General features: G+C 34.6%; 1 protein-coding gene across 8 annotated transcripts in view; it reads left to right on the top strand.

Moving 5' to 3' along the window:
* The window catches only part of BLTP3B (bridge-like lipid transfer protein family member 3B), a 103,925-nt gene that overhangs the window by 44,972 nt on the left and 34,905 nt on the right, over positions 1-24,048 (top strand). For all 8 annotated transcript variants that reach the window (XR_003432965.1, XR_003432964.1, XM_027107303.1 and 5 more), the window contains 7 exons: positions 7-147; positions 2,023-2,193; positions 6,501-6,681; positions 11,614-11,697; positions 13,451-13,633; positions 14,159-14,277; positions 16,988-17,129. Coding sequence is in view for 6 of the 8 variants with exons in the window: in XM_027107303.1 (XP_026963104.1) it covers positions 7-147; positions 2,023-2,193; positions 6,501-6,681; positions 11,614-11,697; positions 13,451-13,633; positions 14,159-14,277; positions 16,988-17,129 (1,021 nt within the window). In the remaining 2 variants the exon portion in view is untranslated. The remainder of the gene's footprint in view (positions 1-6; positions 148-2,022; positions 2,194-6,500; positions 6,682-11,613; positions 11,698-13,450; positions 13,634-14,158; positions 14,278-16,987; positions 17,130-24,048) is intronic.

Genomic DNA, 24,048 nt, shown 5'->3' with positions numbered 1-24,048 from the left:
CTTTAGGTTTTGACCTTTAAGGAAATAAATTGGCAGATGATTCGAATAGAGGCAGATGCTACCCAAAGCTCACATCTTGAAATTATGTGTGCTCCTGTTCGATTAATAACCAACCAATCAAAAATCAGAGTCACACTTAAAAGAAGAGTAAGTCAACAGGGTTACCCTTATGATTTATGCGATAGCTATTAGAATTGATGGGAAATTTTAAATTATTTTTTAGCTGAAATATTGGCATATTAAAACAGTGTAAAATAAAAGGAAATATAGTGCCTCAAGCAATATTTGAAGAAATCTAATGTAATGGTAACACTTTTCAGGTTTTTAAGTTTAATATTTAGATTTTTTTTTAATGTGACTTTATTCGGAAATAGGGTCTTTTTAAAAAAATTATTTATTTAATTTATTTATTTTTGGCTGTGTTGGGTCTTCGTTGCTGTGCGTGGGCTTTCTCCAGTTGCCGCGAGTGGGGGCTACTCTTCGTTGCGGTGCACAGGCTTCCTTATTGCGGTGGCTTCTCTTGTTGCGGAGCATGGGCTCTAGAGCACAGGCTCAATAGTTGTGGTGCATGGGCTTAGTTGCTCCATGGCATGTGGGATCTTCCCAGACCAGGGCTCGAACCCATGTCCCCTGCATTGGCAGGCAGTTTCTTAACCACTGTGCCACCAGGGAAGCCCACAGATTTTTATTTTTGATAAATTGAATAGATTTCTCAGTTATCAAATATTTATTGAACATTAACTGTTTCATAATTTTACTTCTCCTTATTGAATCTTGCTCAGGAGTGGGTAAACGGTAAAGTCTTCACTATTAGTAACCAAAACGACTAGTTTTAGAAGGTTAAGATATGACTGGTAATTTAGATAAATAGGGACGATAGTTACTTAAGGATGTCAGTATTTGAGAGTCCACTGTGGATTGTGATGAAATTTAATGAGGGGGAGTAACGACTTTTTAAAAAACTTGGCTCAATTAAAATCTCAACGATATGTTTTCTAGTACTAGACACAAATCACTGTACTAAATTAAATTGAAAAGAATTTTTCAGAGTATGACAATACAGATATTCTAAAATGTGAAATATGGTTAAAATAGCATTTCAGTTTTTTATTAAATTTTTTTTAAAAGATTTATTTATTTTTGGCTGCATCGGGTCTTAGTTGAGGCATGTGGGATCTTTTGTGTGGCGCACGGGCTTCTCTCTAGTTATGACTTGCGGGTTTTCTCTTCTCTAGTTGTGGCACGCAGGCTCCAGGGTGCGTGGGCTCTGTATTTGTGGCCTGTGGGTTCCAGAGCACATGGGCTCTGTAGTTTGCGGCACGTGGGCTCTAGTTGACGCGTGTGAGCCTGGTAGTTGTGGTGCATGGGCTTAGTTGCCCCACGCATGTAGGATCTTAGTTCCCCGCCCAGGGATCGAACCAGCGTCCCCTGCATTGTAAGTCAGGTTCTTTACCACTGGACCACCAGGGAAGTCCCTTTAATTAATTTTAATGCCCCTTTTTCTACTAGAATTACAGTTGACCCTTGAACAACACAGTTTTGAACTGCATGGGTCCACTTATATGTGGATATTTTTCAATAGTAAATACTACAGTACTACATGGTCTGAGGCTGGTTGAATCTGTGGATGTGGAGGAACCTTGGATATGGAGGAAATTTGGATACAGAGGGCCGACTATAAGTTATATGCATTAACCCCGCATTGTTCAAGGGTCAACTGGGGTTGAATTAACATAGGTAATTTTATGATTTATTAGCTATAAATGAAAAATTAAATTATATAAATACTTGTACCTATATAGCTTGTTCCTGTTAAAGTACAGGAATCTATCAGTCTTTTTTACCACTGTGTCTCCAATACTAGGAGATATTCCTTCCATATTATAGGAACTCAATAAATATTTGGTGAATAAGGAAGGATCCATATTTAAACCATTGAAAAATTTAAAACTTTTAAAAGATACAAGTGCATTATAAGTTTTATTTCTTGGCTTAATTTTATGAATCATTTTTTCCTGACAGTTAAAGGATTGCAATGTCATTGCAACAAAGTTAGTTCTAATGCTGGATGACTTATTATGGGTTTTAACGGATTCCCAGTTGAAGGCTATGGTACAATATGCAAAATCTCTTAGTGAAGCAATAGAAAAATCAACAGACCAAAGGAAGAGTATGGCTCCTGAACCTACACAGGTATGCTATTATATGTTAATAGGAAAAACACTTCAGTTTACATGTAAATGGTTTAAAAATCAGAATGGTTGGTTGTTTTCTTTATGCAAAATAGATTATAATACTTTGAGTCCAAGAATCTTCTTATATATCTTACTATATTAATTTTACCTACATGGTATCTATATGAAAGCATATATTAAATGTATTTCTGTCTATATAGTACTTATCTTGTTTGGAGGTCTGTGCTTGGCATCAGAGTTACTGATAACATAAAAGTATTTTGATGTTATAAATACTTCCTTTCAGGAAGTTAAAAAATACAATTTAAAAATTACTAAAGTAAGTGCAAAAGGTAAAAACCTGGGTAATTATAGTCAAGGGAAAGAATGTAAGGATTAATATTAAAATAGGAAACTAAAGCCCTAGGGAATTGCTGAAGTTGAACACAAAACTGTTAGAATTGTCTGATGGCTGGGACGAAAATGGGGGAAGCTATTTATTGATCACTTTCTTAAAATCAGATGCATTACTAGTTTTTTCTTAAAAGAAAGAGGTATTCTAATCTTTCCTAGTAGTAAATTCTGAGAATTTGACATGAAGATTTTTGTAGAAGGGACATTGAAAATCCCAATGTGTAGTGTCTTTTGATAATTTTATAAGTCCGATTGACTTTTTATATCTATCCAATAAAGACTTAAAGGATATTGTGAAATCATACTTCTATGAATTATTTCATTAGAAACAGAGTAATTACATCTTAGATATATAGCTTGTTGGTGATCTGGCTGGTGCATGGGCTTTCCTGTGACTATCAGATTGGCGTTGTTTACTGCCTGTCTGCTTTGTCATAAGGTGCAGGGCTACATGCTGTGGATGTAAAAATAAATATTGTCTGATCCTGCCCTCAAGGATCTCAGTGTAATGGGGAATCAAATATAAAACAAATCATTGCAGTTCAATGTATATGCGAGAGTGCAGAATTAAAAATGGGAATGAGGAGATTATAGAAGCACAGAGAAGTTTTAATCAACTGCTTGTGGAGTTTGGAAAGGTTTCACAAAGAGGATAATGAAGTTAAGTCTTAAAAATGAGTAGAAGCTTCCAGGTGAGGGAAAGGGTATTTTGGATGAGGAAATAGAATCTGCAAAAGTATGATGGTGTTAAGGAGCATGGTATTTTCTGATAAAAATAAGGGGTTTGGTGTTCCTAGAGCATTATTTTTGAGAGTGAGGTACACATGCCTTGTGAATATATGACAACTTTCTAAGCTTTAAAGAAATTGTTTCACATCTTCCATTTTGATGTGTACTCTTTCTTAAATTTGGGCTACGTGAGAATGTTCTTCTGTTAAGATGTCAGACTGGTTCTCCCTTTCCATAATTTCTCGTATCCTAGTATCCTACTTTACAAATGAAAGGCATTCTTCTTACTCATCCTCATTCTTACTCTGATGGATTTGTTGGTGTGGGGGGTTGGGAAGGGAGGGTTTTGACTCAAACCTCTGGAAAATAAGACAGGCAATTTGAAATATTGCTGTCCATGTTGGAAGTGAATGACCCATGACAGACTAACAAATTAGGTGATTCCCACTTCTTTGCTTTCAACACATTTGAAGGAAGTTTAATAAATGTCAGCTGCTAGACTATTAAAAATAATTTTTTACAATAGATCACTTTGTGAATCCTGGCATGTAACTTGAAAGAGTTCAAAGAATCCTGTCACATTGCTAAAACAAAATTCATTTCATTCTAATCTACTTATTTATGATAACAAAGTTTCCCAGAGCTTTAAACGATAAAAACAAACAGAGAATTGATGGTGAACCCTGTATCATTCTACCAATAATTAATATTTATCCAATAAGATGTCTTCATAATTCTTCAAGGGAACCTAATTTTAAAAGTTTGATGAACAGAGTACTGGACCATAGCGTAGAATAGAGTTTTCCTAGGCAGGTAGCCTGAGTTTAAGCAGAAGTAAGTGGCAACTAGACATGATGAGCATTATATGTTTACTTTTCCTATAGGCATGCAGAAGCCAATGGAAGTTTTTAAATAGGAAACAAAAGTCAAGTATGACATGGTAGTATTATAGAGGGTAGACTGAAGAGTAGGAAGATTGCTATTCTAGGGGAGGAGTGGACTTGGACCTCTGGTAATGGTTTGAAAGAAGAAAAAACAAGCCAAATTGGGGAAAGACATCTGAGTCTTTCACCAGTTGAGGATAAAGAAGAGAGAAGAGTTGAAACTTTTCAAATAATTGGTAATTCCATTGGCCAATAGAATAAATGCAGAAGGAAGCAGGTTTGATTAGGGGAGGTAAGGCTGAGAAAAGGTAATAATGAGTTCCATTTTGGAGTGGGAAAAATAATTAAAGAAGTACAGGAGATAATATTTTACAATATTACCATCATAGACATAAACACTAGTCTGTTAAGGCTTGCAATAAGGATTTATGTAGCTTAGGAAGTCATTAACAGAGATGGTAATTGAAATTAAAGACCAATAGACAAAGTGTTGATGTTACTGTAGTTCTTACTTGTGCAATATGTGGATATGATTATATAAAATAGAATGTAGATTAGGAAGCTAGATGAAGATACAGATTAGGAAACTAGAAACAAGGACAAAATTCTATAATCCTACCACCATAACAAAACCAGTGTTATCATTTTGAGGTATTTCCTTACAGATTTTTTGCCTAAGCATCTGCATTTTTTCCTAGTTTTAGTAAGGATGTAGTAGCAAATGGCTATAGTTTTCTTCCATGTCATTAGTATTTGTAATTAGTATTTTTTGTCACACCATAATATTTTATAGTAGATGTACTTAACCATTCACATTACTGTGGAGTTTCTTTCTTGGGTAGTAGTTGTCACGTCACTACTTTAGTTATCATACAGAATGTCCTGATCACTTGAGGTACCAAGAGAGTGCATTAGAGAGTGAAATAGGTGACAGTTTTCCTTTGCTCAACTTTATAACTTGAGAGCTTTACAAACTTGAAAATTAAGTTTTTTAAGATTATTCATGAGGCAAAAGAATTTATAGTGACCCACTTTTCCCCCCACAATTGTCATCCAAAAACCTAAATCTACCTCAGTATGAAGAAAAGTGTTTGTAGGGAGATTAATGCTTATGTTTTTATTTGTATCAGCATTTGTCTTGATGAAAAAGAGGATACATGATTAAAGAAATACAGGAGAGTGTTTTCTTTCAAAACAGTACCATCATAGACATAAATAATAGTCTGTAAGGCTTTGAAAGTAGATGGGGGAAAACATAAGAAAAAGTGATTTTTCTGATGGAAATCAGTTTAACAGTTAATTAGTAAAAAAGCTTACTTGAGCCCCTAGAATTTAAGCCTTCACAACTATATTCATCTTTGCTTTTCTTTAAATACTGTGGGCCCCAATCATTTTCATTGAGAGATTCTCATTTACCGAGTACACTTTGAAATTCTTTTACAGTATGACCATAGTTCTTACTATTAAGAATATGTATATTGTATACAAGCTATATGTATATAGTACTTTAATTTTCTGTAAATAACTATACTTTTAATGAACTGTTCTTAATTAGAAAAATTTTAAATATTTTTAATAAAAAATCTGGTCTTCATTTTGTTAATTGTTACCAGAGTTTCATGTATAGTTCTATGGCTAACATGTACATATCATCTCACAGTATTCTTATGTATGCAGAGTTATTTTAGGCTGTTGGAGGTTCACAGATATCTTTATACTTCAACAGTAGTCTGTTTTTTCTCTTTGGGGAGAAAAGAATGTGAACTCACAATCCGTTATAAATCTCTTCTGCTTTCTGGCTTCTTCAGATATCCAAGTTCAGAGGACATACCACACCTCTTAAGAGGCGTGAGAGCACGTATAGTACTAAATAATATCACAAGTGCTTTTACAAAGTAATGATTTATTTCTACAGGACATACAATAGTGTATATAGCTGATGTATACAGGGCTCACATTTGTTTTCTTTTTCAATATATAAAACTAATAATATTTAAATAAACTGCCTTTAATAGTTAAAAATATATTTTCTAAAACAGGAAGGGCTATAAATATAGCTATTCAGATATTTACTAAAACGTATTGGGTTCATATTCAAATTATTTACAGTTCTCCAGTTTTTAGGCTTTAGTTTTATTCCTACATAATTCAGAAAATATTTTAGGAAACAGTTACTGATACAAAAGAAAATGTATTTGCTTGTTTTTTATGACTTTATTACTAAAAATATTTCAGTTTTTTTGAGTGAGGAATGTCAAATATTTAACTTGCAGTGCTAAGGCAGTTTTGAATCTTTTAGAGCTCTACAGTAGCCCCATCTACCCAGCAAGTGAAGACACCACAGACTTCAAATGCTCCTGATCTAAATGATGCAAGTGTGAAACTATTCAATGACTTTGATGTTAAAGAAACCTCCCATCATTTAGTGATTTCTCATCTAGATCTACACATATGTGATGATATTCATGCTAAAGAAAAAGGTAATAAATAATAAAAGCTGCTATTTGAAACTATTTTTGGTTTTTCTAGAACTTACTACACATCTGGATTGTTTATCATATGCAATATATAGTCTGTACTCTTAAGATAACTAGTCATAATTTTATCATTCATTGAGGTATGTAGATGAAAGGTATAATTTTAAGCATTGTATTGGTATAAAATTTTATTTTGCTTTAATAGTACCTCAACATAATTAATTGTTAGCTGTCAATGCTAATGGTAAAATTCGTTGTTTTTTTTTTTCACGACTGACATCCTTAGAGGTTGATGAAAAATTAGACTAGCCTTTGAATTAACTTTTTCATAATTTTGAAATTGTAAATTAAATTTTAGTGCACACTCAATTCATAATTATTTGCACACGTATTTTCACTTGATCTTAGCCAAAAGGCCGAAAAGCGATGCACATGCATTTTCAGCATGATGGTTTATCTACATTTTTCTGACCCTATGTGCATATAAACAGAACTATGTGGCTGTTTAACATTTCTTGTGTCTCCTTACTCCAGATCCTCCCTAAATTTGGTCAGGAAGCTAAATCCCAGTTAGGAAGGTTTTTTCTTTCCTTTTAGCTTTTGCTTCTCTTATTTTTCCCTATTTAGTAAACACAGGTAATGTGGTTAACAGGGAGCTGCTCTTGGTCACTTTGAAAATCTGTGGTTCCATACTCTAGGTGCTGGGCATTTCTGTTTCTCCTCCAGAGAGTGTCTCTGGCCCATAAGTGTTGGAAGGACTCGTCAGGTAGTCCTGCCTCTAGGACAGTGTTTCTCACACCTTGGTGAGCATGAGAATCAAGCTGAGAATCTTTTTTAAATGGAGACATCCAACCTGGGGCCTCAGACCTGAATCAGAATCTATGTCTATGAGAGTTGTTGCTCTGAATTTTTAAAGCTGAGAGAGTGAATATTGAGACCAACCCCTGTAACTTCTGTTGCTCCTATACTTAGCAATGGAAGTTACCTTGCCTTCTCAGAAAGGGCAGCCAGATATCAGCTACCAGATAAAAGGGTGGAGCAGCAAAGGTAAGGAAGATTTGGAGTTTGGAGAGAGATTTGCTGTCTTTTGTTTGTTTACCTTTGTGTCATTTGGCTTGTAGTTGGCATCTTCTGCTTTAGTGATTTGAAAGGAAAATCAAAAAAGTTAAAACAAACCAAAATAACAATATGAGGGGTCAAGGTTAAGTGATCAGCAAAAAACCAGAAAAGTGTTTTCTCAGCTCTTTTACATTCCTCCCTCTATATTCCCTCATAGAATAAGCTAAATGATGTTATTTAAGGAGAAAACCCCTCCACCAAAATAGCTTCCTCATCTTAAAGATCTATAATCAGTTCTCTGCTATTCTAAAATCCAGAAGGGTCTGAAATGCTTTTTCATAAGTTTGTAAAGAATTCATTTGCTGGCAAAACTTCATCTAAATGAGCACGTTGCTATTTATCATCTTTCTTATACCCACTTAGTGTAAAAACTTGAGTTTTGCTGCAGAATTACTATCTTTTGTTACTTAGTGCTGCTTCAGAACCTGCTGGCAGTGTTGTGTTTATATACATACATATATATGTATGTATACACAGATATACGTACATTACTTTAATAAGATCTAAAACAGTTCTGAATTCTGAAACATTTGGCTCCAAGGGTTTTAAATAAGGGGTTGTAGATCTGTACTAGAAATTCTGCCGGTTGAGATAAATTGCAGTTAACAAATTAATATAGAGAGTGTGTACATAGCTCTATACTAATTTGTATTTGATTTGTGTATGCTGTTTTAGTGTTTGAGTTCTATGTTGGAGTTACACTGACTTTTCATCTACTTCGGATTTCTTTTTTACCTTTTTTTATTTTTATTTTTTCTTCTAGTTTTATTGAAGTATAATTGACATACAGCACTGTATAAGTTTAAGGCATACAGCATAATGATTTGACTTACATACATCATGAAATGATTATCACAGTAAGTTTAGTGACCATCATCATCTCATATAGATACAAAATCAAAGAAATTAAATTTTCCTTGTGATGAGAACTCTTAGGATTTATTCTCTTAACTTTCATGTACAACATACGGCAGTGTTGATTACATTTATCATGTTGTACATTATATTCCTAGTACTTATTTATCTTATAACTGAAAGTTTGTACCTCTTGACTGCCTTCATCGTATTCTCCCTTCCCCCACCCCTTGCCTCTTGTAACCACAAATCTGATCTCTTTTTCTATGAGTTTGTTTGCTTTTGAAGTTTAGTTGACCTACAGCACTATGTTAGTTCCTATTACACAACATAGTGATTCATTATTTCTATACATTTCAAAATGATCACCGTGATAAGTCTAGTTATGATCTGTCCCCGTACAAAGATACTATGTAATTATTTACTATATTCCCCACACTGTACATTTCATACCCATGACTCATTTATTTCACAACTGGAAGTTTGTACCACTTAATCTCCCTCACCTATTTTTCTTCTTCCCCTATCCCCCTGCCCTCTGGCAATCACCTATTGACAAATACTGTATGATTTCACTTATATGTGGAATCTAAAAAACAAAATAAATGAACAGACATAACAAAACAGAAACAGTTTTAGATACTTCCAATCTTTTTTTTTTTTTTTTTTTCTTGGAGCATCATTTATTTTCAATGAGGAGTCATTTAAAACATGATTTTTGTATTAAAATATAGTATTATAGTTTGCAGAATTCAAGAACATTTACAAAAGAAAGCATGAAATTTCAAAGACATTTGTCACTAGTACCAGAGAACCAGGTTCTCATACTGCCATTCTTGGGTATTTTACTGGCAGAGTTTGAGCAGCATAACTAGATTTCTGGCAACTCCAAATCATTGCAACTTCTATCCCCTGTGCCTTCAGTTGCTCCTGAATCTCTTCTCAGAAGTTTTATAAGCGTAAGCGTATTTGTCCAAAGCACAAGTAAATTTAATTAAGATTATGTCCACCAAAATAAAGCAACTCTTCATTTGAAATATTATTTTTAAAATTATCCCCAATTAAAGCACTATTTCAGCATACTATCCTGGTTAATGACACGTGTCTGAAGTCAGATTGTCTGGACTCTCTACCATGCAACAGCTGTGTGACCTTGAATAAGTAACTTAACCTCTATGTTCTTCAATTTCATTGGCCCTTCATAAGATTGTTACAAGATTTAAATGGGTCAATATTTGTAAAGCATCTAGAAAATTACTTGGAATATAATAAGTGGTACAAACCTTGTTGTACAGAGCCCTAAAGTTTTATTTTTCTACAGCTCTATTTTCAGGTAGAAGGAATATGGCTATCCATATAAGGAGTTTCATAACCTCATCTTGAGGTGATAACTTTGGGTGGAATATATCTATCGGTCAGCTTTCTAATGATCCAACCTTTAGTAGCATTAGAAGGGAAGGCAAAGTGCCAAAAAAAGAGAACTTCTAACCCTAAAGAGCTGTTTAAGGGTGTTTTGACATCCCAAAAAGCAATAGAAAGACTAGGACAAATGGAAGCCCTGCCAAATAGCATTTATTTCAAAAATGTGAGAAGACTTGATCTCTAAATTTTATTTTGAAGAATCACATTTTAAACAAAGGGGCAAACATTAATGCCACATTCTATTCAGTGGCATTTAAATAAGACCAACTACATTTACTTAAGGGTGTTTTGGGGAGGTTGTTTTATTTTTTGTCTGATAGATTCTAAAAGCATAGATTCTATTCCACATACCATATCTAAGAAATTATCTAAGCTTCTGCCCAACTAGATGACAGAAGCTTATTCTAAGAGCGAGGATCCATGCTTTTGCTCTATTATAATATACCCATAATTAAATGGCAGTAAAAAACTAGCAATCTTAAGTTTTTCTGATAAGCCTGGCTTAGTAATTCTCAAGCTTTTTAGTCTCAGGACCACTTTACACTCTCAAAAACTATTAAGAACCTCAAGAGTTTTTTTTACGTGGATTATATCAATAAATATTTACAGAATTAGAACATTTGAAATGGAAAAAAAAATGTTTTTTTTTGGATACTTCCAATCTTAACATAGCTGTGTGACTTTAGAAAACTTACCTAACCTAGTAGATTCAATTGCTTCTTCAACAAGAGGCAGGATGATATAAGGTAGTGGTTAGGATTTCCTGGTTTCAAAACCAGCCCTATGCTAACTGATTGTATGACCTTGGCCTATTTACTTAATTTTCTTATCTAGAAAATAGGCATAATATTAATGGTATCTATTTCATAGGGTTGCCATGAAGAGCAAATGAATAAGTACACTTAAAAAATTTAAAACAGTGTTTGGCATATGGTTAGGTCTGTAAATATAAAAGTTCTGCTATTCTTGTATCCTCACCTTTTAGCTTAGTACCTTGCAGGGGATAGGGGCTCAATAAATACTTACTAGGTTGAATTGCATTTCTTTCTTTTTCCAAAAAATATTTATTTATTTATTTATTGTCTGCATTGGGACTTAAGTGTGGCACGTAGGATCTTTCGTTGTGGTACACAGTCTTCTCTCTAGTTGGGGTGCATAGGCTTTTTTCTAGTTGGGGTGCACAGGCTTCTCTCTAGTTGTGGCACGCACGCTCCAGAGCGCATGGGCTCTGTAGTTGTGGCACTCAGGCTCTCTAGTTGTGGCATGAGGGCTTATAGTTGCCCTGCGACATGTGGGAACCTAGTTCCCGGACCAGGGATCGAACCGGTGTCCCCTGCATTGCAAGGCAGATTCTTAACCACTGGACCACCAGGGAAATCCCTGTATTGCATTTCTTAAAATCCTTGTTGTATTAACCTTGGTAACAGAGAGACAGTTATCACTGCTTGGACTGCAGGTATGGTAAATGAAATGTTTCTTATATTTGCTTAATACTTCTTTCTCTGTCTCTCTTTCAATTTCATCTTTTTCTTTTCCCAGAGTCAAACAGACGTATTACTGGAGGGGCTATGCAACTGTCTTTTACACAGCTAACTATAGATTATTATCCTTATCACAAAGCAGGTTTGTATAACAGTTTATTTAAAAGATGTAAATCTTGCTTTTAAATTATATAGCCAATTTATTTTGTTTTGTTGTTATTTTATTATTTTGTTTTAATTTTTTAAGGAGAAAAGAAATCAAGGCATTTATTATTTCCCTCCCCACCCTGGCAGTATCTTACCAAGAAAATGTAATTGCCATGGAAAATATTCATGAATCTTATATTGAGGTTTATGTAGATTATTAGTAAATATAATTGTTAGAAATTGAAAATATTGTAAACTGATTTAAAACTTTAAAAAATTAGAAGATAGAAGACATATATTTGTGCTATTTTGTTAATTATGACAAAAGCAAGTTATTAATGTTTTGAATTTTTTAATTATATATATTCAAAAATCAAAAAAGAAAATAAAGCAAAAGGATAACAGTGATTTTAGTTAAATTGTAGGGTTCCAGGAACCTTTTTTTTTTGTTTGTTTTTGCGGTACGCGGGCCTCTCACTGTTGTGGCCTCTCCCGTTGCGCAGCACAGGCTCCGGATGCCCAGGCTCAGCAGCCATGGCTCACCGGCCCAGCCGCTTCACGGCATGTGGGATCTTCCCGGACCGGGGCACGAACCCGTGTCCCCTGCATCGGCAGGCGGACTCTCAACCACTGCGCCACCAGGGAAGCCCCAGGAACCTTTTTTTAAAAACTTTTTTGTATTTTCTAAATTTCATCAATAGATAAGAGTTAATAGGTTCTTTAATAATCACATATTGATAGGCACTTTCCCCCCAAATAATAAAAACAAAAATATGTATGTTTATGGCCAAATTAAGTAATTTGACCTTATGCCCATCTCTGCATTTTGGTGATATGTGGCTTTTTATTTTTTAATTCATACAAATAAGAAAAAAACAAATAACTATAATGAGTTTTCTAGAACTTTTAAAATATGATAAAATTTTTCTCTTCACAAATTTCAATTTCTCAGTGTTTGTCATTTCTGTGTCAGTACCTGGTAGAATTTAAAGGTTGTACTATTTGTTTAGAGTTTTGTTTGAAGGGCTTTGTCTTACAGTTTGACCTCCTGATTCATAAGTGACTTACATATACTGAAAATAATTTTTACCATAGAAATCATTCCTATTTAGAAGGTAAAACTTTTAGTCATAAAGTAGGTTTTATTTTCTTAACCCTTTTATGTAGATACTACTTTTCTTAATTGCTACAGATAAACCTAATAATCCTGATTTAAAATTTTTCCTCCAAAAATCCTATATGTGATATATATATACACATATACATACATATATATATATGTGTGTGTGTGTGTATATATATATATATATATATATATATATATATATGTATATATATATATGGCTGCATTTACTCACTTTGCAACAAATCTCTGATGAAGAGACTTTTTCCTGTAAGGTATTTACTGGGATTCTATTCAATGGAGGCATGCCAGGGGTTGAGCATTCAGTGAAGGTTGACCAGCATTGCTGCTTCTTATTGAAACTTTGAGTGATGTTCTACCTAAGATGGGTTCTAGACAGAAACCCTCCCAGGTTATTTGCTTTTGACACTCTTTCCCTCCATTCTAAATGTTTTACTCATATTTTCTAGGAAGATTAATGTCTGTAGTAGGTGAAAGCTTCAAATTTATTAGCAGGTTAAAGAGTCCCTTGAGAAAATGAATATTTATCATTAGAAACTCTGCTATAATTGAATAAATGAAAAGTGTACATTTTTCAGTGAAATACTTGTTATTCATTTTACAGGAGATAGTTGTAATCATTGGATGTATTTTAGTGATGCAACGAAAATAAAAAATGGTTGGGCCAACGAGTTGTTACATGAATTTGAGTGCAACGTTGAAATGCTTAAACAGGCTGTAAAGGATCATGATGTAGGTTCACCTCCTAAATCCCCAACACATGCCTCTCCCCAGCACACACAAACAGGTATTTTACCTCTAACAACATTATGTCATTCCCCTGATATTAATTGGGTGTGTGTATGTGTGTGAGTGTGTGTGTATGTTCACCATATGGTATTTTCTGTAAATAAATATGGTGTTTAATTAATGTCTAAAAAGCCTGTACCTCATTCGGATCATAGGCTTATAGATCAAAGCACTTTATAAATTAACATGACTAATAAAAGTAATACCCATGTAGAATATTTCAAACTCTTAAATGACAGGTAGATTTCTCTTTTTAACAAGAATTCCACCCAAAAGTTATTGTATGAGAGTTTCTTCAATGTGATATGATTCCCATTTAAAGAATAATTATCACAAAATAAAAGAGTAATCATCATAATAACTTATGTTCTTATATCAGTTTATATATAAAGTATTTCCACATATGTTACCTTGTTTGAGAAATTAGGGTTCATCTATATTTCTAGTAGCTGTCTTAGTAATAAAAGAGTGACTGGTAAAAATAATTTTACTATAAATTAAAAGGAATTTTTGTTTCCCACAGAGAAAGACTCAACTCTGAAAGGGACTTCCAAAACGCCTACAGTGTTACCTCAACAATCCAAAGTTAAGTTAATGTCTAGTTCTGTTGTGGTTAGACTTGCAGATTTCAATATATACCAGGTATGTTTTATTTCTTAAATCTTCTGATAAACACCTTTAGTATCTCCTGCAAACAACTCTTATAAACCAGTGCCACCATTTTATTTAAAAACATCTTGACCAGTATTGTGAAATGACTAAATTAGACAGAATAGAAAATACAGTTCATTAATTTTCACTTATATGGTTACCCAGAATTAGGCAAACTGTGAGGTTAAGGGCACAGTTTGCCAGACTGCCAAGTCTGCACAAGACTTCTGACACCACTGTAGTTTCTGGGGTTTACCTAAACTACCCTCAGATTCGAGAATTTACTAGAAAAACTCAAAGAACTCGCTGTAATCAGTTATACTCAGAGGCACATTTATTACAAGGCAGGAATACGAATTAAAACCAGCCATAGGAAGAGAGCACAGAGTGGAGTTTCAAAGGGCTCCAAATTCAGAATTTCCTTGTCCCTAGGACACATTAGCCTCCCAGAATGAACATGTAACAATATGTATGAAATATTGCCCACGTAGTTGAACTCAGTCTCTACAGGTGGTCTTAAACACTACTAAGACTATCAAGTGTGGTCAGTCCCATTCTGAGTCATCTTGTGAGCATAAACTATCAGTTGTGGTCTCAGGGGTCTACCATGAATAGGAAATTCCAAGACTTTAGAATTACCTCCCAGGACTTTCCCAGGGGTCCAGTGGTTAAGACTCTGCCTTCCATTTCAGGGAGCGTGGGTTCGATCCCTGGTCGGGGAACTAAGATCCCACTGGCCATGCAATGCGGCCAAAAAAAAATTTAAGAAGAAAACATGGAAAAAAAAAAAGAATTACCTCCCAAGAGTAGGGACAAAGGCCAGACCTCTCTTTGTAGGCCAGATTCCTTATTTCACAAAGGTCTTAGTGGAATAAACTAGAACACGATATTTGCTTAATTAACTACTAAGTATTGACTACACTGTGAACATAATTTTATAGCTAAGAACTCTGTCCTATTTATACTAACATTCTTATTCAGGCTATAATCGGTACAACATGGTCTAACATCACAATCCTTGAGACCAACACGGTAAAAATATGACCCTTTTTTTTTTTTAAATAAAGGATTTCAAGTATGTATTATCATTTGTGAATTGTGTGTATATTTTGATAAGTCTGTGTCTTTGAGACTTAGTTTTATCTGGAAAGGTTTCATTTTACTCAGTAGTTTTCAACTGGGACCAGTTTTGCCCTCCAGAGGACATTTGGCAATGTCTGAGGACAATTTTTGTTGTCACAGCTGGAGGGGGTTGCTGCTGATGTCTAGTGGGTAGAGATCAGTGTTGCTGCTGAACATTCTACAGTGCACTGGACAGCCCCCATAACAAAGTTATCTGGCCCCAAATATCAATAGTGCCAATTCTGAGATACCCTGATTTAAGAGTTACTTTCTTATTGTGCAATTGCTTCTTTCTTTATGTTCTCTATATAATGCATTATATTTGAATAAATTCATATGGAAATGGGGAAGGGGAATCACCCATAATCCCATATGATTGAGAATGAAATACAATAAAGAAATCCGACATACACGAATACATCAGAACAAAACAAACAAAAGTAACTGGAAGAAAATAAGATAGTATGTTCATCCCAATTTGAATAACTTTTTAACTATTAAAAGAAAAAGGAAAAAAGCTATTGTCTACTGTATAAAATAACTTGACACTCTGGAGTTGAAAAGAATTTGTTTCCATGCATGCAGAGAAAAGCTTCTTATTAGACAATGTAAGGAACTGACTTAAATTTATGAAGACTGTACAAATAATCAAAGGTTTGATTAACAATTTATACAAGGGGAAACAAGTAAAACATTGAAGAGTCATTCCACTTCACATGAGAAGTATACATGTTTGTTGAATGAATGAAAAAAAATAACATTGAGATATATCCCTGGGTCTGCTAAACAAGCATAAATAAGTGAAACTGATAAAATGCTATTGGTTGAACTTTGGAGAAATTCGTATACAAGTTTTTGATGTGATTATAAATTAGCTGTTTTGGGCAGAGAGTGAAAAATGTGTAACATGAATCTTAAAACTAGTAGTCTTTTTGGAAAAATAATTTAAGAGCTTAAACTATTTGACAGGAGCATTTATAGTGTACTGTTAATTTTAAATTAATTTTTATTGTGGTAAAATATACATGACATAACATTTATCATTTTAACCATTTTTAAGTATACAGTTCATTGGCATTAAGTATATTCACATTGTTGTACAACCATCACCACTGTCTGTCTCTGTAATTTTTTTGTTATTCTAAACTAACATTCTGTATATAATTATTTTTCATAATAATGAATTATGGTAAAGAACTATTATAAAGTACATAGTTGGGAAGCAGTCTAGTCTTGAGGACTTGTATCTGTGTCCTGACTCTGCCACTTATTTGTATTGTCTTACAGAAATATTCTGTCTGTTATTGTAAGGCTCAAAGTAGTAAGTTTGCAAAGAAAATTGTACAGAGTTGACTTTGTAATAAGAATCCAAAGAGGTTATAGTTTTATGAATAAGTTAATTGGTATTATTTTAAAATAATTTAATATGAAATTAAATATATGATAAAGATTACATTGGCAATTAACTAATTAATTATTGGAAGTAGTTTTAAGAGTTTGAAGTACTGTCCATGTTGCATAAATTCTTTGGAAAGGGCTTTGTTTAGTGTTGCTTCAATAAAATTAATTATTTTTTCAGGTCTCTACAGCAGAACAATGTCGTTCTTCCCCCAAAAGTATGATTTCTTGCAATAAAAAATCCCTGTATCTTCCACAAGAAATGTCAGCTGTCTATATAGAATTCACAGAATATTACTATCCAGATGGAAAGGATTTTCCAAGTAAGAGAGTTTCCTTTTTTGGTATTGTTTGTCCATTACTTGGGAAGTTGATTTTTTCTTGCTAAGTTTTCAAGTATTATAAATGTGAAAAAAGAAAAAAGTCCATTGTTCTTTGCCCTTGTAATCATTGTGTTTAGTATATAACTCTAGTATAGCATTTTTACTTACTTATTATTTGTTCATATGTTCTCTTCCCTTACTAGCTTGTAGCATCCTTGTTATCAGGAACCATGTAGTATTCATGCTTCATTTTATCCCTGAGGTTTGACTCATTTTTGTTCTTAGTCGTTGTTGTTAAATGAAAGAATGAATGAAAGTTAGGTTATTGTAGAATAAGGTCATTTTTTTTTTTTAGTAAAACTTCATTTATATTTCAGCTACATAAAACTCTATTTCATTAAAAAATGAATAGTGAAGTCAGCCTTTTAGTTATAGAGAATTTGGGAGGCTAGGTTTTGATACCCAAATGTATACCTTGGACAACTTTTGGCACTGTCTTTTGTTAGAAACATTGAATTACATGAATTTTTATTTGTAAGCTACTTTATGATTATACATTTGTATTCTTTGTTATTGTCTCAGTTCATCTAATTCTTCAAACTAAAATTTACCTTTGTTTATGTGGTACCTTTTTCATTATTTTGGTTGAAAATTATAGTTGAGAAAAAGTGTTTAAATGAAATAGGTTATATTATTTGAGGAAAAAAAAATTTTTTAAGTAGAACTCCAGATTCTTTGACCTACTTAGCTCATTTGTTTAATATTCACTTAATATAGGTTTTTAGTTTCAAAGGGAATTTCTGATGCTCATGCCTTTGTTGTTAAATTAAAAAAAAGATATCCTTTGGAGAAAGAAATTACTTTGGAGAAAGAGATGTCAAACTATTTTATCATTTTAATCCTCATTTGTAATGACCTTTTAGTATCTAATCTCCTCACCATCTTCATGCTTTTCAGTATTCTTTTGTGTATTTCAAATTTGTTTTCTCTTCTACCTCCTTGACTGGAACAGTGAGAAAATTAAGATAGGTTAAGGCATTTGCTCAGCACCTTTATGAAGAATAAAATGGCACAGCTGAAACTCAAGTATAGGTCTTCTAAATCAAAATTCTTCTTACCCTTTCCCCCCAACTATATTTCACTGCCTCCCCAGGTTATTCACAACTATTTACCTGTAATTGGATAATCCCATTGTTTCCAACACCCACCCCCCAAATTGTTTTCCTTAAATAATGTCTCATTCATTGAACTAGTAACTTTTCTTCAGACTAAAGCCTATAGTTTCCAGGATTTCAGACTTCTAATCTAGGTTTATTTCTATCAGTCTTGTTAACATGCACCAAGGGAATTATAATCCCATTCTATAATCTATATGATTTTTTCTGATAAAAATATAAAACTCCTTCCCAGCAATGTAAATCTTAGCCACCTAGGAGTGAAATTGGTTGCTTACGTTTAACTGTTTTCAACTTTTTATTATGGAAAATTTCAAACAGATATAAAAGTAAAGAACATAGTATACTGAATCCCTGTGTATAGGGATCCATTTTCAGTCCTCACATTTCATCTTTCTGTTAAGCGATCCAACTTTAAAAATATATAACCTTTTTTTATAATTGTAAATGTAACATACATTCATTATATTAAAAAAAAAGAGAAAATGCCAAAAATTTAAAAAATGCCTGTGAGCCTACAACTTAGAGACAACTTCTACTAACATAAGTGTATCAGTTTGCTAAGGCTGCCATAATAAAATACCACAGACTAGGTGGTTTAAACAACAAATTTATTTCCTCACAGTTTTGGAGGCTAGAAGTTCTAGGTCAGAGTGTTGACAGGGTTGTTTCCTCAGAGACCTCTTTCGTTGGCTTGTAGATGGCTGTCTTCTCACATGGTCTTTCCTCTGTGTGTATCCATTTTTTAAGCTCTTCTTATGGCACCTGTCATATTGGACTAGAGCCCACCCATATGAACTCATTTTTACCATAATTGCCTCTTTAAAAGCCCTATCTCCAAATACAGCTCATTCTGAGGTATTAGGGGTTAGAACTTCAGCATATCAATTTTGAGGGGATGCATTTCAGACCATAACAATAAGTATAGTGTTGTTAGTCCTGTTTTTAATGTATGCGTTTCTTTAACATGTTTGATTTACATCCTGTCCTTTTCCCTTAATGATCCTAGTTTCTACAAGTTCATTTTAAATATCTTTAATAGCTATGTAATAATCTATTTCATAAGTAGACCCCTGTAAGAAACTGCAGGTAGATCTCTCTACTGCTTAGTGTAGCAGGTTTCTTCCTCCATCCCAGGATATGCAGTCAGGGTTCTTCTATCCTGGACTACATTTGCTCTCTAGTTCTCTCTGTGGCTGCCATCATCACTCAATCTATATTTGAGATTCCCTCCACTTTCTTCCCTTGACATGATCGCTTCAGCAACCCACTTCCTTACTATCCTCAGAGATAAGCACCTCCACATCCCAATAAGATGTTTCTGTTTATATATATAAATATATACATTTAAATTTATTTATTTATTTTTGGCTGCATTGGGTCTTCATTGCTGTGCGTGGGCTTTCTTTAGTTGCGGCGAGCAGGGGTTACTCTTCGTTGCAGTGTGAGGGCTTCTTATTGCGTTGGCTTCTCTTGTCGCAGAGCACGGGATCTAGGTGCGTGGGCTTCAGTAGTTGCGGCACACGGGCTCAGTAGTTGTGGCTCGCAGACTCTAGACCACAGGCTCAGTAGTTGTGGTGCACGGGCTTAGTTGCTCCATGGCACATGGGATCTTCCCAGACCAGGTATTGAACCTGGGTCCCCTGCATTGGCAGTCAGATTCTTAACCAGTGTGCCACCAGGGAAGTCCCAAGAAGGGAAAGTTTTTGAAGGTTGCTTCTTGCTGACTGTAACAATAGGAAAAGAAATCAAAACAATACCTCTTATTTATACAGTTAGTTTTAGATTAAACTGTATACATTTATTTTTTTTTCGGTATGTGGGCCTCTCACTGTTGTGGCCTCTCCCGTTGCGGAGCACAGGCTCCGGACACGCAGGCTCAGCAGCCATGGCTCACGGGCCCAGCCGCTCCACGACATGTGGGATCTTCCCGGACCGGGGCACGGACCCACATCCCCTGCATCGGCAGGCGGACTCTCAACCACTGCGCCACCATAGAAGCCCTGCATACTTTTTCTTTAACATCTTTATTGGAGTACAATTGCCTTACAATGGTGTGTTACTTTCTACTGCATAACAAAGTGAATCAGCTATACATATACATATATCCCTATATCTCCTCCCTCTTGCGTCTCCCTCCCACCCTTTCTATCGCACCCCTCTAGGTGGTCACAGAGCACTGAGCTGATCTCCCTGTGCTATGCGGCTGCTTCCCACTAGCCGTCTGTTTTACATTTGGTAGTGTATATATATCCATGCCACTCTCTCACTTCATCCCAGCTTACCCTTCCCCCTCCCCGTGTCCTCAAGTCCATTCTCTACATCGGCATCTTTATTCCTGTTCTGCCCCTAGGTTCTTCAGAATCTTTTTTTTCTTTAGATTCCATATATATGTGTAAGCATATGGTATTTCTTTTTCTCTTTCTGACTTATTTCACTCTGCATGACAGACTCTAGGTCCATCCACCTCACTACAGATAACTCAATTTCATTTCTTTTTATGGCTGAGTAATATTCCATTGTATATATGTGCCACATCTTCTTTATCCATTCATCTGTCGATGGTCACTTAGGCTGCTTCCATGTCCTGGCTATTGTAAATAGTGCTGTGATGAACATTGTGATACATGACCCTTTTTGAATTATGGTTTTCTCAGGGTATATGCCCAGTAGTGGGATTGCTGGGTCATATGGTAGTTCTAGTTTTAGTTTTTTAAGGAATCTCCATACTGTTCTCCAAAGTGGCTGTATCAATTTACATTCCCACGAGCAGTGCCAGAGGGTTCCCTTTTCTCCACACCCTCTCCAGCATTTATTATTTGTAGATTTTTTGATGATGGCCATTCTGACTGGTGTGAGGTGATACCTCATTGTAGTTTTGATTTGCATTTCTCTAATGATTAGTGATGTTGAACATCCTTTCATGTGTTTGTTTGCAATCTGTATATCTTCTTTGGAGAAATGTCTGTTTAGGCCTTCTGCGCATTTTTGAATTGGGCTGTTTGTTTTTTTTGATATTGAGCTGCATGAGCTGCTTGTAAGTTTTGGAGATTAATCCTTTGTCTGTTGCTTCATTTACAATTTTCTCTCCCATTCTGAGGGTTGTCTTTTTGTCTTGTTTATGTTTTCCTTTGCTCTACAAAACCTTTTAAGTTTCATTAGTTCCCATTTGTTTATTTTTGTTTTTATTTCCATTCCTCTGGGAGGTGCGTCAAAAAGGATCTTGCTGTGATTTATGTTATAGGGTGTTCTGCCTATGTTTTCCTCTAAGAGTTTTATAGAGTCTGGCCTTACATTTAGCTCTTTAATCCATTTTGAGTTTATTTTTGTGTATGGTGTTAGGGAGTGTTCTAATTTCATTCTTTTACATGTAGCTGTCCAGTTGTCCCAGCACCACTTAGTGAAGAGGTTGTCTTTTCTCCATTGTATACGCTTGCCTCCTTTATCAAAAATAAGGTGACTATAGGTGTGTGGGTTTATCTCTGGGCTTCCTATCCTGTTCCATTGATCTGTATTTCTGTTTTTGTGCCAGTACCATACTGTCTTGATTATTGTAGCTTTGTAGTATAGTCTGAAGTCAGGGAGCCTGATTCCTCCAGCTCCATTTTTCTTTCTCAAGATTGCTTTGGCTATTCGGGGTCTTTTGTGTTTCCATATAAACTGTGACATTTTTTGTTCTAGTTCTGTGAAAAATGCCCTTGGTAGTTTGATAGGGATTGCATTGAATCTGTAGATTGCTTTGGGTAGTAGAGTCATTTTCACAGTGTTGAGTCTTCCAATCCTAGAACATGGTATATATCTCCATCTGTTTGTGTCATCTTTAATTTCTTTCATCAGTGTCTTATAATTTTCTGCATACAGGTCTTTTGTCGCCTTAGGTAGCTTTATTCCTAGGTATTTTATTCTTTTTGTTGCAGTGGTAAATGGGAGTGTTTCCTTAATTTCTCTTTCAGATTTTTCATCATTAGTGTGTAGGAATGCAAGAGATTTCTGTGCATTAATTTTGTATCCTGCTACTTTACCAAATTCATTGATTAGCTCTAGTAGTTTTCTGGTAGCATCTTTAGGATTCTCTATGTACAGTATCATGTCATCTGCAGACAGTGATAGCTTTACTTCTTCTTTCTGATTTGGATTCCTTTTGTTACTTTTTCTTCTCTGATTGCTGTGGCTAAAACTTCCAAAACTATATTGAACAAGAGTGGTGAGAGTGGGCAACCTTGTCTTGTTCCTGATATTAGTGGAAATGGTTTCAGTTTTTCACCATTGAGAACGATGTTGGCTGTCGGTTTGTCATATATGGCCTTTATTATGTTGAGGAAAGTTCCCTCTATGCCTACTTTCTGGAGAGTTTTTATCATAAATTGGTGTTGAATTTTGTTGACAGCTTTTTTCTACCTCTATTGAGATGACCATATGGTTTTTCTCCTTCAGTTTGTTAATACGGTGTATCACATTGATTGATTTGCATATATTGAAGAATTCTTGCATTACTGGGATAAACCCCACTTGATCCTGGTGTGTGATCCTTTTAATGTGCCATTGGATTCTGTTTGCTAGTATTTTGTTGAGGATTTTTGCATCTATGTTCATCAGTGATGTTGGCCTGTAGTTTTCTTTCTTTGTGATGTCTTTGTCTGGTTTGGGTATCAGGGTGATGGTGGCCTTGTAGAATGAGTTTGGGAGTGTTCCTCCCTCTGCTATACTTTGGAAGAGTTCGAGAAGGATAGGTGTTAGCTCTTCTCTAAATGTTTGATAGAATTCGCCTGTGAAGCCATCTAGTCCTGGTCTTTTGTTTCTTGGAAGATTTTTAATCACAGTTTCAATTTCAGTGCTTGTGATTGGTCTGTTTATATTTTCTATTTCTTCCTGGTTCAGTCTCAGAAGTTTGTGCTTTTCTAAGAATTTGTCCATTTCTTCCAGGTTGTCCATTTTATTGGTGTATAGTTGCTTGTAGTAATCTCTCCTGATCCTTTGTATTTCTGCAGTGTCAGTTGTTACTTCTCCTTTTTCATTTCTAATTCTTTTGATTTGAGTCTTCTTCCTTTTTTTCTTGATGAGTCTGGCTAATGGTTTATCAATTTTATTTATCTTCTCAAAGAACCAGCTTTTAGTTTTATTGTTGTTTGCTATTGTTTCCTTCATTTCTTTTTCATTTATTTCTGATCTGATCTTTATCATTTCTTTCCTTCTGCTAACTTTGGGGTTTTTTTATTCTTCTTTCTCTAATTGCTTTAGGTGTAAGGTTAGGTTGTTTATTTGAGATGTTTCTTGTTTCTTAAGGTAGGATTGTATTCCTATAAACTTCCCTCTTAGAACTGCTTTTGCTGTATCTCATAGGTTTTGGGTTGTCGTGTTTTCATTGTCATTTGTTTCAAGGTATTTTTTGATTTTGTCTTTGATGTCTTCAGTGATCTCTTGGCTATTTAGTAGCGTGTTGTTTAACCTCCATGTGTTTGTATTTTTGCAGATTTTTTCTGTAATTAATATCTAGTCTCATAGCGTTGTGATCAGGAAAGATACTTGATACGATTTCAATTTTCTTAAATTTACGAAGGCTTGATTTGTGACCCAAGATACGATCTCTCCTGGAGAATGTTCCATGAGTGCTTGAGAAGAAAGTGAATTCTGTTGGTTTTGGATGGAAAGTCCTATAAATATCAATTAAGTCCATCTTGTTTAATGTATCATTTAAAGCTTGTGTTTCCTTATTTATTTTCATTTTGGATGATCTGTCCATTGGC

The sequence above is a fragment of the Aethalodelphis obliquidens genome, unplaced genomic scaffold, assembly GCF_003676395.1.
Source record: "Aethalodelphis obliquidens isolate GAN/ISIS:26980383/991018 unplaced genomic scaffold, ASM367639v1 scaffold8, whole genome shotgun sequence".
Classification (NCBI taxonomy): Eukaryota; Metazoa; Chordata; class Mammalia; order Artiodactyla; family Delphinidae; genus Aethalodelphis; species Aethalodelphis obliquidens.
The sequence above is the reverse complement of the archived record's forward strand: the minus strand, read 5'-3'. Positions and strand labels throughout refer to the sequence as shown.